The sequence below is a fragment of the Lepidochelys kempii genome, chromosome 7 (genome assembly GCF_965140285.1).
Source record: "Lepidochelys kempii isolate rLepKem1 chromosome 7, rLepKem1.hap1, whole genome shotgun sequence".
Taxonomy (NCBI): Eukaryota; Metazoa; Chordata; order Testudines; family Cheloniidae; genus Lepidochelys; species Lepidochelys kempii.
The window spans coordinates 43,644,896-43,657,347 of record NC_136386.1 but is presented as its reverse complement, the minus strand read 5'-3'; the positions used below and the strand labels follow the sequence as shown (position 1 = coordinate 43,657,347).

At 38.4% G+C, this 12,452-nt stretch overlaps 1 protein-coding gene across 9 annotated transcripts in view; it reads left to right on the top strand.

Moving 5' to 3' along the window:
* The window catches only part of NISCH (nischarin), a 59,748-nt gene extending 47,500 nt beyond the window's left edge, over positions 1-12,248 (top strand). For 6 of the 9 annotated variants that reach the window (XM_073352450.2, XM_073352451.2, XM_073352449.2 and 3 more), the window contains 7 exons: positions 301-356; positions 944-2,272; positions 2,781-2,955; positions 4,105-4,258; positions 6,995-7,123; positions 9,495-9,656; positions 10,823-12,248. In XM_073352450.2, the coding sequence (XP_073208551.1) occupies positions 301-356; positions 944-2,272; positions 2,781-2,955; positions 4,105-4,258; positions 6,995-7,123; positions 9,495-9,656; positions 10,823-11,451 (2,634 nt within the window). In that variant the 3' untranslated portion in view covers positions 11,452-12,248. Of the gene's footprint in view, positions 1-300; positions 357-943; positions 2,273-2,780; positions 2,956-4,104; positions 4,259-6,994; positions 7,124-9,494; positions 9,657-10,822 lie in introns of those variants that run through there. The other 3 variants (XM_073352453.2, XM_073352454.2, XM_073352456.2) reach the window with 3 other exon arrangements.
* The last annotated feature ends 204 nt before the right edge of the window (positions 12,249-12,452 follow it).

Sequence of the window (12,452 nt, the reverse complement as noted above, 5' to 3'; positions counted from 1 at the left end):
CCTATATCTGCCTACCTCATGAGATGTTCAGGCTGCTGAAGTAATGTTGGCAAAATAAGGTCCTCTAATGAGGTCCTTTAAGTGAAAATTAATTACCAAGTAGTACAAGAGGCATACCAGCCGCACCTTTGGATTCAACCACTTGTTGATCTGACAGACTATAAACAGCTCAAGAACCCTATATTGATTAATATTGTTCTATGACTACAACAGTGTTTACTGAAGTTTGTATGATGTTGTATGATGTATGTTCGTTAAATACAATGTGGCAGCTCCTTGACCTTCCTTTCTTCTCCTTAGGTGCCTACTTCTCTGTTGGACTTATCAAAAGAATATGGAAGAGGTCATCACATTTGGTGAGATAAAATGACTAACTTCTAATATAAATCTGATTATAATAGTTGTCAAATGTCTCTGGACACTGTGTGTCTCGGGACACAGTCCTGGCCTTTAAACCAGAACATGTTCCTGTGTCTGGAACTCTGCCCCTATTTTTCTCAGCTTGAAAATTTCTTCATGAAATTTCATTAAAGTTCTCTTTTGAACTGTGGGATGTATTTGAAAGTCCACAACTGCCTCAGTGGCTGTATAGTGGAGTGATCAAGTGACAAGGTGCCATCCTGCTTTAATACTGATTAAACTATCAGTTCACCTGTGTTGATTAAATTTATTAAGGATGAGGAAGAGAAGATAAGTGAACACATGAGTTCTTCTGTACACTTGTCAGTGCTCTATGGGTTAAGTTATACCAGTCTTGTGTTAAAAATTGGTGGCTGCAGAACACACAGATTCTGTACAAACTACACTGTGTTATACTTTCTCTTGAAGTGATTGTATAGGCTTGAGAACCAATGTCTTGATACGCAGTAGAAAAGGTCTTAGTTAGGTATGACTCCTCTTAAAATCAACCTTACACTTACTGTTGTTTTTTCTGTTTCTGAAGTTTGGACCATTCAGATGAAGAACATGGTGCATTGTCCGACCCTCGTAACACCATCATCTTGCCTTTTACATGTATGTCATACACTGCCACCAACCAGGATTTTATCCAGCACCTCTCCACCTTGATAGCACAGGCTTTGCAGAGATCACCCTCCTCCTCTACTGAAATAGAAAATAAAGGGAGCCCTGTGAGTGATTCCAGTGTCACGGATACTGAAGACGGCTATTTTGAAATGGGACTTGGAGACCAGACTTTCGAGTTCAGTGCTACTTCAGATATTGCCCCACCAGCTCTGGATAGCACAAGAGCAGAGAGCATAGACGTAGTCAAAGTTCTGTGGAGTTTTTCTATTCAGGTTCATAAAGGAGGAGTCAGGCAGTTTGCCTCTTGTTTGGTTTTGACTGATAGTGTAGTAACTGTATTTGAGATTCCTCATCAAGATTCAAAAGGCAGCTGCCAACATATCCCAGCTGCCTTGAAACTAGCACTGTGCTTTCCATATTCAGATCTTACAGAGTTTGGCTTTCTCATGCCAGAAATATGTTTAACCCTCAAGGTGAGAAATAATGACAACTGCCTATTTGTCATTTCGGATTCCCAAAATCTTCAGGATTTCTATTCCTGTTTACAAACATGCTGCTCTCAAAGCTGCACGTCCCTGTTTTCAAGTTCCACATTGTACTGTGGCAAAGCAAGCTTGCAAGAATTTGTCTACCAACTGATGGGATTTTATCACATTTCACCAGATGACATGGAGATAAAAGGTTGCTTCCCAACTTACCTAGTTTACAGTAATAAAACTGATGTTCAGAAAGCCTTGCGTCTACCAGAATCAGTGGGTGATAACAGAGCATGGTCTGACCATGCCTTGTGTTCTGCACTTCATTCCACATTGTATAAATCTGCTGAACAGAGTCACTATGCATTCCATCCTTGTTGGATATTTCTGACACCCCAGCATTTGCACATAGTAAAGGTTGATTTTAATGTAATGCCAGCTAAATGTATAGACTCAGAAGATGCAAGAAATGTATTCCAGCTGAGCAGGATTCCACTGGCTTCTGTTGTGTTGCATCCGACCAATCATCCCATCCAGCAGAAAGGGTCACTTTCAGATGGACATGTGCTAGAATTACTCATCGGACACAAATTTGTTACAGCAGTATTTGTTCTACCTCATGAAAAATTCCATTTTCTAAGAATCTACAGTCTTTTGAGGACACTTCTGCAGGACGTTAAAACTATAGTTATTTTGAAAGCTTCTAACAGTTTGGAATCAGTAAGAAAGCACCTCTTGGATTCAAAAAACAGACACGGCCAGACAACAGGGTAATTGACTCCCTTAAAATACATATGGTACAGCGTTGAAATTAATCTGGCCTTACCAGATGTTACTGGAAACTTATGTTTAACAGTGCAGCAGGGCCTGGGTGTATGAAAATCAGGCCACTAGTACTTGTAGCGTCTTTCCTTTCACTCTGGATACAGAGTTATACAATATCAGTTGACAGTTCACACCTGCTGCTCTGCTTTATGTTTACAACCTATTGTATGCGCTTGTGAAAGGAAGCTTTGCATTTTGCCTGAAACCTAGTAGAAGGAAAGCAAACGACAAAGATGTTAAAGTAAAATAATTTATGTAGTGAACAGGAAGTCCATTGAGAAAAGATATAGTACGCTGCTATTAAAACCACAAATCTCCTGTTCTGAACTACTGAATGGAATTTAAAGTATGAATGTTGCTTATGTGGGGAAAAACTCTGCATCTCTACTTGTTAGTTACAGTTTTTGAGTGTGCATTCTGATGTGATGTTTCTTGATCTCTTCTGCCTCCTAGCTTTTGCAAGCCTTGTTTGACGCTATCATCTTTATATCCATCTGAATTTCTGATGCAGAAAATTACAGAAGATAACCAAATTCCATCTTATCTTCCAATCTCTTCATCTCTTCAGTATGTGGCTGGGCTAAAAGGAAATGCGATTGTGGAGTTTTTCCATAACAACATTGCTGAGGTATTGTGCGCAAATTAGGGACACTTTATGCAGGCTGCCATCAACCTTTTAAAACTAGAAATGTATTTAAAAACCTTTCTTGTTCAAACTTAAACCCAGAACATAATAGATACTCCTAAATCTGGAAGTTGCTAATCAAGACCCCAATCCTGTAAATGCTTCCAATTGAGTGAGCCCCTGTGCTGAGCCTCACGGAAGTTGTTGGGGCCCTACAAAGCTCTGGGTCTGGCCGCAAGGTCCTCAGTGCAGGATCAGTACCTAAATTAATGTCATATTTGTCTTGAACACAGTGTTTCTCCAAGGGTGCAGCTCTTTTTTTCAGTAAGAGTTAGGAAGTTACAAACAATTGAGGGAATGTAGTTGCGTGCCATTCAAATTTCACCAGATAGTTTCAACAGATGTCAAGTGTTCTGGGCATAACATCTAAGAAACTATGCCAGTAAGTTAATATAGTAAAATGCATTCTAATTCTACTTCCCAGTATAACGTGTGTCTGAGGTATTAGATGCATTTTACATAACCTCTTTCCTTCAGAGTGCTTTACCAAGATGAGCAAGTGCTGCTTCTGTTTTTACACCTGGGGAAGCTGGTACAGAGGTTCAGTGACTTGCCCAAGGTTGCAGAATAAATTTGTGGGAATCTAGACTAGAAGCCAGGTGGCCTAGCACAAATACTGGATCTAATTGCTAGTCATACTTCCTCCTTTTTTCATAAAGCTGTTTGAAACTAATCTCAGCAGTATTTGAAGGTTTGTGGTGAACTTTGAGATATGGCAGGCATTGTGAACTTTACATTTACTTATAGAAGCTCCTTAACTAGATTTTGCGGGTATAACTCTGCCAGGTTTGCTGGTTTTAGATTTTTTTTATAATTCCTCGTCAACTCTTTGAAACTTGGAGTCAAATATTGTGGCAGGCTAGACCACAACAAAAACTTCACGCATTCTCAATCTCATGCACACTAGAACAGTTTTACGGACAACTCTTCCGATACAGCTGTACTCAGCAACTATTGGGAAAATATTATCACCCTTTTGTGTTCAGATGTTGGTTTCTCATTGGTTTACCGTGAAAAGCAGTTCCCAAAAGCTGCTTCTAGCAAGTCAGAGGTGAAGATGTGCAAAATCAAGCAACACAATTTGTCTTACAGGTGGAAAATGAAGAGCTGAGACATCTTATGTGGTCTTCTGTTTTATTTTATAAAACTCCTGATATGGAAGTGACGGCTTGTGTGTTGCTCTCAACAAAAGCTATTTACTTTCTGTTGGATGATTCTGTAACTCATACTAATGAGCATCAGTTGGGTAAGACAAAAAGGGTTAATTTTGAATCTCTAGTAAGTTGCAGGGTTAAGTGGTAAGTGAGCCTCTATATTCACACTCGTCTTCCTTTATATTCAAGGTGATTTTGATTAGCACGCTTATTTTTGCAGCCAAGGGACTCTAAACATCCCATCATGGGTTTTTCCAGGCTTGCCCTTTGCAGCATGCATGCGTGCCTGAGGCTTTACCTTGCAAGAAGGGTTTTGGGTCTTCATCCAGCACTGCGCCTCAAATAGCCCCTTCTCCATGACATCTGTGCATGCTTCTTTCTGATGTTACTTAGCAATCCCCAGCATTTTCTGTACAAGTGAAATGCCATTCCATTGTCAACAGCAATGTGTGACAGGCCTAAGGATTGTATTGTGCTCCTCTTTCATGTGAGTAATTTACTGACGTACTTGTCAGTGGGAGTTGTGGTGTTCATGGCACAGTGTGGCCCTGAGAATGTGACATTCTCCCAGCGATATTTGCCCCCTTGAGGAGCAAAACGCTTCAATTGCTTTTGATACTGGGTCTCCTAGTCCGCACTACCTGTTTACCACATGATGGTCTTCTCAGGAGTGAGGTTTAATATTTTTAGATTCAGGTTGCCTAATTTTATTTTGATTATGTATAAGCCATTCCTTGAACATGCTCATCTTCAGAAGGCAAAGTACATGTTCCACCAAAGAATGGGCAGAAATGAAGAAAGTAACAAACTCTGAACACTGAATATAAGTAGGGTTATGTTTTAATGGCTTATCTGGCATGGTTGCTGAGTAGAGATCATCCAGCTCTAATCTAGTTGCGCACAAGTAGAGATTTCCCATCATGATGTTACTGTGGCTCATTATAGATCAGTGGCACGTGTGATGGATGGGTTTCTTCTGGTTTGGGCAAGAATAAGACTTCTTCATAAACCTCTTTCCTCTTAACAGTCCTCTGTTCACTCTGGCATATGCATTGTGGGCCAGATTCTTATTTCAGGTACACTACCAGAGATGAGGTTCAGAAAACTATTAGCTACCATTCATAAAGTGTGGTATCTTAGGACTAGTCTCTGCCTTTGAGTGCAGCCTATGTCCATGTGTTTAGGGCTCCTGTGCCTTTGTGATATACTTTAAACTCTAAGAAAGTCTGAAAGCAAGTTATATCATCCTCATAGATATTAAGGTCAGAAGGGACCATTATGATCATCTAGTCTGACCCCCGGCACAACGCAGGCCACAGAATCTCACCCACTCACTCCTCTGAAAAACCTCTCACCTATGTCTGAGCTATTGAAGTCCTCAAATCGTGATTTAAAGACTTCAAGGAGCAGAGAATCCTCCAGCAAGTGACCTGTGCCCCATGCTACAGAGGAAGGCGAAAAACCTCCAGGGCCTCTTTCAATCTACCCTGGAGGAAAATTCTTTCCTGACCCCAAATATGGCAATCAGCTAAACCCTGAGCATATGGGCGAGATTCACAAGCCAGATGCCCAGGAAAGAATTCTCTGTAGTAACTCAGATCCCACCCCATCTAACATCCCATCACAAGCCATTGGGCCTATTTACCATGAATATTTAAAGATCAATTAATTGCCAAAATCACGTTATCCCATCATACCATCTCCTCTATAAACTTATAGAGTTTAATCTTGAAGCTAAAAAGGTCTTTTGCCCGCACTGCTTCCCTGGAAAGGCTATTCCAAAACTTCACTCCTCTGATGGTTAGAAACCTTCGTCTAATTTCAAGTCTAAACTTCCCAATGACCAGTTTATATCCATTTGTTCTTGTGTCCACATTGGTACTGAGCTTAAATAATTCCTCTCCCTCTCCGGTATTTATCCCTCTGATATATTTATAGAGAGCAATCATATCTCCCCTCAACCTTCTTTTAGTTAGGCTAAACAAGCCAAGCTCCTTGAGTCTCCTTTCATAAGACAGGTTTTCCATTCCTCGGATCATCCTAGTAGCCCTTCTCTGTACCTGTTCCAGTTTGAATTCATCCTTCTTAAACATGGGAGACCAGAACTGCACAGAGTATTCCAGATGAGGTCTCACCAGTGCCTTGTATAACTGTACTAAAACCTCCTTATCTCTACTGGAAATACCTCACCTGATGCATCCCAAGACTGCATTAGCTTTTTTCACGGCCATATCGCATTGGCGGCTCATAGTCATCCTATGGTCAACCAATACTCCAAAGTCCTTCTCCTCCTCCATTACTTCTAATTGATGCATCCAGTTTATAACTAAAATTCTTGTTATTAATCCCTAAATGCATAACCTTACACTTCTCACTATTAAATTTCATCCTATTGCTATTACTCCAGTTTACAAGGTCATCCAAATCTTCCTGTATGATATCCCGGTCTCTCTCTAAATTGGCAATACCTCCCAGCTTTGTATCATCCGCAAACTTTATTAGCACACTCCCCCTTTTTGTGCCGAGGTCAGTAATAAAAAGATGGTAACGGTGAAAATTTTTCACTGAATGCAGTATTATCTCTCCTGTCTGAGTTTCTGGAATGTATCTGCATAAAGAAATCTTCCAATATTAAATGAGTAGTCATTAAAGAAAAATGCCTTTCAAGGCTTTGTTTCAAGCACAACAGTGGAGAAATTAATAATTAAATTTTTAATAAAGATCACACTAAGATATGAATGTAATTATTGTGTTTGTAGTCTAAACTTATCATATTTCCTTTTTATGACTTGCTCTTTATCATACTATATTCCTCATTCATTCATTAGACTTTTGGAACCAAGAAAACTCAGATTGTGAAAATCGCTCTTTCCACCTCTCTTGCTGCTTTGTGCTAAAACTTAACGATCTGCAATCAGTGAATGTTGGACTTTTTGATCAATATTTTCGAATTTCTGGTGAGTAACATTTTATCCTATAGATTTTTCTAGTTACAGATACTACTGTCATCTTGAATTCATCCCTGTCTTCGCTTCACTCTTGATACAGAGCACCATGTTATTCTGCTGTCTTTTTATGATTAACACATTTCCAATATGTTAACATTTATGATGTCACCCTGGTGCCACTATATAAATAAGCATGGCTGAAAAACACTGTCCACTTCCAGTGGCTTATGTTGCCCAATAATAATTTTGGGTTGTAAAATTTTACACTTTCCTCATCTTAAGTGAAATAAAATGTGGGGAAAATAGTCACTTCAGCCATGTGTAAAACATTCAAGGAAAGCAGGAGTGAACTTTTTCCAATTGAATGTTTCCTATCTTTTTGCACTGTGATAAAGATTTACATTTAAAGTATGCATGTGTACAGCACAGTGCACTCGAAGGATTAGGTGATCAGTGAATGACAATGGTGTGCTCTGCATGTTGAGTATGTTTTTCTTAATTTGTGTGCATAGTGGATGGCTCTACACAAGTGGAAAATATTTGTGTTTATGTAATGCTCTCATTGAAACTTGTAGCCTTGTGATGCCTCTGCAGTTAAGATTGTGTAGGCAGATAACCATGAACTAGTACAAAATAATGATGATTATTGAATCCGTGACTGTAGCTTCATTCAAACAAAAAGCAGAAAATGATTTAATGATGGTAGAAATGGAGATGGTAATGAACTCTAAACACTGAACATAAGTTACGTTTTAATGGTTTATTTGGCAGGCTTAATGAGTAGAGATCATCCAGCTCTTTAATCTAGTTGTGCACAAATTGAGATTTCCCAGCATATTATGAAATAGGTGCAAACTTTGCCTGACTCTTACTCTGTTATCAGAGTTAGTGTCTCTTGCCAAGAGACCATTCTGCCAGTTTGCTTGAACACGCTTACCAGATACATTGGGCTAGCAAACAAGGGAAATAAAAACTATTCTCCCCTAGTCTTTCATTCTTAAGAATTTGTAGCACCTTCCATTTTTAATGTGAATGTATCCAAGTCACTTATTAAATGTAATTTCCCATTATAATTTTTCTTTTGGCCTCCAGAAATTATTGTAAATGTTTATGCCTGGAAGCCTCTATTCCATCCTTCTAACCAATTTTTAAAATTGCATGGTATGTCCTATTTTCACATCTCAGTGATGTGATGCCAACAGAGACCTCCAGCAAAAGTAGACACTAAACTTCTAGCTGGCCTAGGGTAACATTTGCAAAAGCACCTGTCCCATTTGAAAAGTGACATAGGTACTTAGATGGCTAAATCTCAATGAAAGTCAAAGGGATTCAAGTGACTTAATAGCCTAGGAGGTTTTGAAAGTTTTACCCCTGCTCTTCTTGGGACCATAATATAATAGAGTAGCTTAGCTCTCTTAAAAACAAACCACATCAGAGAATAATAATATCTAGGTCTTATATAGCACTTTTCATCAGTAAGGCCAGTTATTTAATTAAAATATAAAAAATTAAAAATTACATTTCATGTTGTGAACCTGAGACCCAACAAAACAAAGAAATCCAAAGTTAGTGCTACAGCTGTCAACTCTGTTCTTAGCTTTCCCTGTCGTGTGAAGATTGCGATTGAAGGTACAATTTGTACGGCAAGTTTATGGGAGACTTTAAGACTGAAACCCAGTCCTTACACTCTGTTTAAAGGGATTCTGTCAACTTGAAATCTAGTGAGTTTAATATAAGAGTTCAAGTATTACCAGATGCTGGACTAAATGAGGGGACTGATCACACAGTAATTGCCGTGTTTGTTCATTTCCTCTAAAGCACCTGGCATTGGCCGCTATCAGTAGACAGAATACTGGGCTAGATGGACCATTGGTCTGACCCAGTATGTCCATTCTTATATCCTCTCTGCTGTGGCAAAGATCCTAATGAGGAAACTGACAATAAAAAGGTGATGCTGTAGGTGACCTTAATCAAAGTGTAAGTGTACAAATTAAATTAAAAAAGCAGGGAGTTTTTCTTTTAACTTAGTTCACTTTTAACATCAGTAATTAAAATATTTTCAGAAATTTAAGTTTTCTTTTGAAGGTACATTTTCAAAGTAATGCACAGTCATGCAGTTAAATGTCTACATTCAGAAATGTTCACATCCAGTGTTCCAAAATAAAGTACCTTATGAATGTGCATGCTCTAATCTTTCAATGGGTCTGGGAGGGTCCCTTATCTTTTGGACAGAGGATCAGTTCTAACTAGTTAACCAAATAATGACACATCTCAAATCCGTCACTACAGGAAATATTCTATGGTAGTGAATAAACATCTGCTGAAGTTGTAGTAAAGCTACAAATAGATACGTAAGTGGCTTATGTTCTGTCTTTTCCAGGACATTCTGCGGATCATATAGTAACCTGCCTAACCAGAGACAGTTACAGTACCCATGCCTTTATACAGCATCTCATGGCAGTGCTGTCACTGCTGGCACGCACACCTTCACCAGAACCAGTAGATAAGGACTTCTACTCTGAATTTGGGGATAAAAACACAGGTAAATGGTCCATTCTACACTCTTAGGTTAGTATAGAAAGTACTGTGTAATGTGTATTTTAAAAAAATCCAAAAGTGAAAGATTTTATGCATTGATTGTTTGCTTCCTGTTAACTCAGTTCCACTTCCACTTGAAGTCTTGTGTGAGTTTACCCTGGACTTTCCTGTCTGAACAGAAATGTTTAATTTCAAATACATTTGCACAGGGGGAGACAATATGATCATATACCTTCTCCTTTTATAGAATCCAATAAATCACATCCCTTTCATAATCTTTTAGGCCATCTACAGCTGTAGCTTATATTTATGGGTTAGACTTGTAAGTTATAGCTCTTTAAGGAACAGTTCTCTTAACATCTGCAGGGAGAGGGACCTTTTTGGTCTCGTTAGGTTGTACATTCATGAACCAATAACAATGACAGATTAGATAAGATTTAAGGGATTTTAAAAATGTGTTAAATTCGTACCTTCAGCCATTAAAATGTGCTGTGATAAATCTGCTTTTGGCTAGATTTCTAAACTTAGCAGAGGGTTCTCTAAATAAAGCTGAATTTTTTGATGTTGCTTGTGATTATTTTAAGAAAGCTTTTAAGGAAATCGCTTAAGTCTGGTCTAAAGCATTTTACTTACAGCCATTTATGGTAGACCAGAAGCAGTGTATCCTCTTCCTACCGCAGGAGCTTGCTCCTTAGGGAGCAGTGTGCACATCATGATGCAACAGTAGACATAACACACAACTTGTGAGAAAGGTCTTTTCAGAGGGACCATTTAAAGATGTCTGTTCATCTGCTAAAGTGATAAGGGATTTCATATTTGTGTTCTCAATGATTCCATACTGGATTCAATCCATTTAGAACTCAGAAGTTGATTTGTCTCTCCAACTACTAGCAAGACACATACTATCTGTCATCTGAGAATCCAGCTATTTTTTTCTGCCTCTTACGTCACCACCACTCATAAAGATTCTGTAATTGGAACTGAAAATTATCCAATCCAAATAAATTATTCACTTATTTTATACAAATAAAAACTGTGTATAAATTGCTAAACTTGAGTTGTTCCAGCTGCAACAAACTGTGTCAAAGGATCTAATGTTTAGCCACGTGACAGGGAAGTATTGTGTAATACTGAGTGTAAAGTAAAATTCATGTATATTTGTGCTTGCAGGAAAAATGGAGAATTATGAACTGATACACTCTAGTAGAGTAAAGTTTATATATCCCAATGAAGAGGAAATTGGGGACCTTGCTTTTCTAGTGGCAGAGAAGATGTACAGTTTGGCTAACTTCCAGTCACTAAATATCCTTCTGTATGTGTTGGCATTTCAAGTGAATCGTATAGAAGAAACTGCTCAAGCCAATCGTTCACTTCAGCCTAAAACACTCATTTTAACAAGTTCTGATTTGTTCCTTTTCAATGAAGATTATATCAGTTACCCGCTACCTGAATTTGCAAAGGAACCACCAAAGAAAGACAAGTATCAACTCACAGATGGAAGACGAATCCGGGATTTAGACAGAGTGCTTATGGGCTATCAGACATATCCACAGGCCCTCACATTTGTGTTTGATGACGTTCAGAACCAAGATCTTATGCAGAACCTAACACTGGATCACTTTGGAGATACTTTCAGTGCCCCAAAGTTAAATGCTCAACATAAAGGCAGTGGGAATAGAGAGATCCAGTGGTACATCTTTATCCCAAGTGCAGAAAGCCGTGAGAAACTAATATCACTGCTTGCAAGACAGTGGGAGATTTTGTGTGGTCGGGAGCTGCCTTTGGAACTCACTGGGTAATTGTCGCACAGCTAAGTGATTGGAATGTGAAATAAAGCACAGTATTTGAATAAGCAGGACTTTTGGTATTATCTCAAAACTTAATCGGAGGCTGATGCTCGACTCTGTTGTCATTATGGTTCCCTTGTGAGTGAACAATTTAATACAGTAATATAGTATAAGCTTCTGAAGTGTTAACTGGGAGTTAAGCTTTTTGTAAATTCTATTTTTATGCAATGGTATACATACACAATTTTCATGAAGCATCCTGGGAAACTGTATGGAACAAAAGGAGTCAACACTAGACCTTGTCTAGAGCTGTTAACATTTCCACTATTTTTCAATATATATCAGTCTAGCTGTTCTATACAAACTATACTTACTGTGTAAATAATGGTAAGAAAAATGCTTGTGACATGTTAAAAGTGCAATGGTATATTTGTACAAGATGTATTTTATTGGGTATGCTGCTAACACTTATTATTTAATGACTACAAACACTTTTACATTTTGTCTTTGAGGTCAAATTTAATTGTTTGCTGCTAATCATGAACCAAGTGGCAAAAGTCACCTGGAAGAACCACAACTAAATGCTACATTTTCATCTGAAGTTATAGTTCTGTGGCAGTCTTTCATTATAGATTTGTAAAATGATTAAATCAGTTTGCTACCATCATGGAAATGAAGAGTGCCCAGCATTGATATACTAACATTTTGCCAGCAAATAATGGTGAATTTGCACCTCTGAGTACCAAGTGGTGTTTGTTGCCTACTTTCTCAATACAAATAAAGTGAAATTTGACAGTTTGTTTACCTGACCTGTTTTCTGTATATCTTTATTCACACTGATTCTTTCAAGCATTTGCAAGATTGTGTAAAGCAGCATAGTGCAGTGACTGCTATAAAGCTATGCCAGTTTAGACCAACTGAGTCTCTGGCCCTAACTCTAGAAATATAAATAATTGTTTTGGTGATGATTGTAAGTAAGTGCTTCTGATTTACAGCAAGGCTGTTTTGTATAC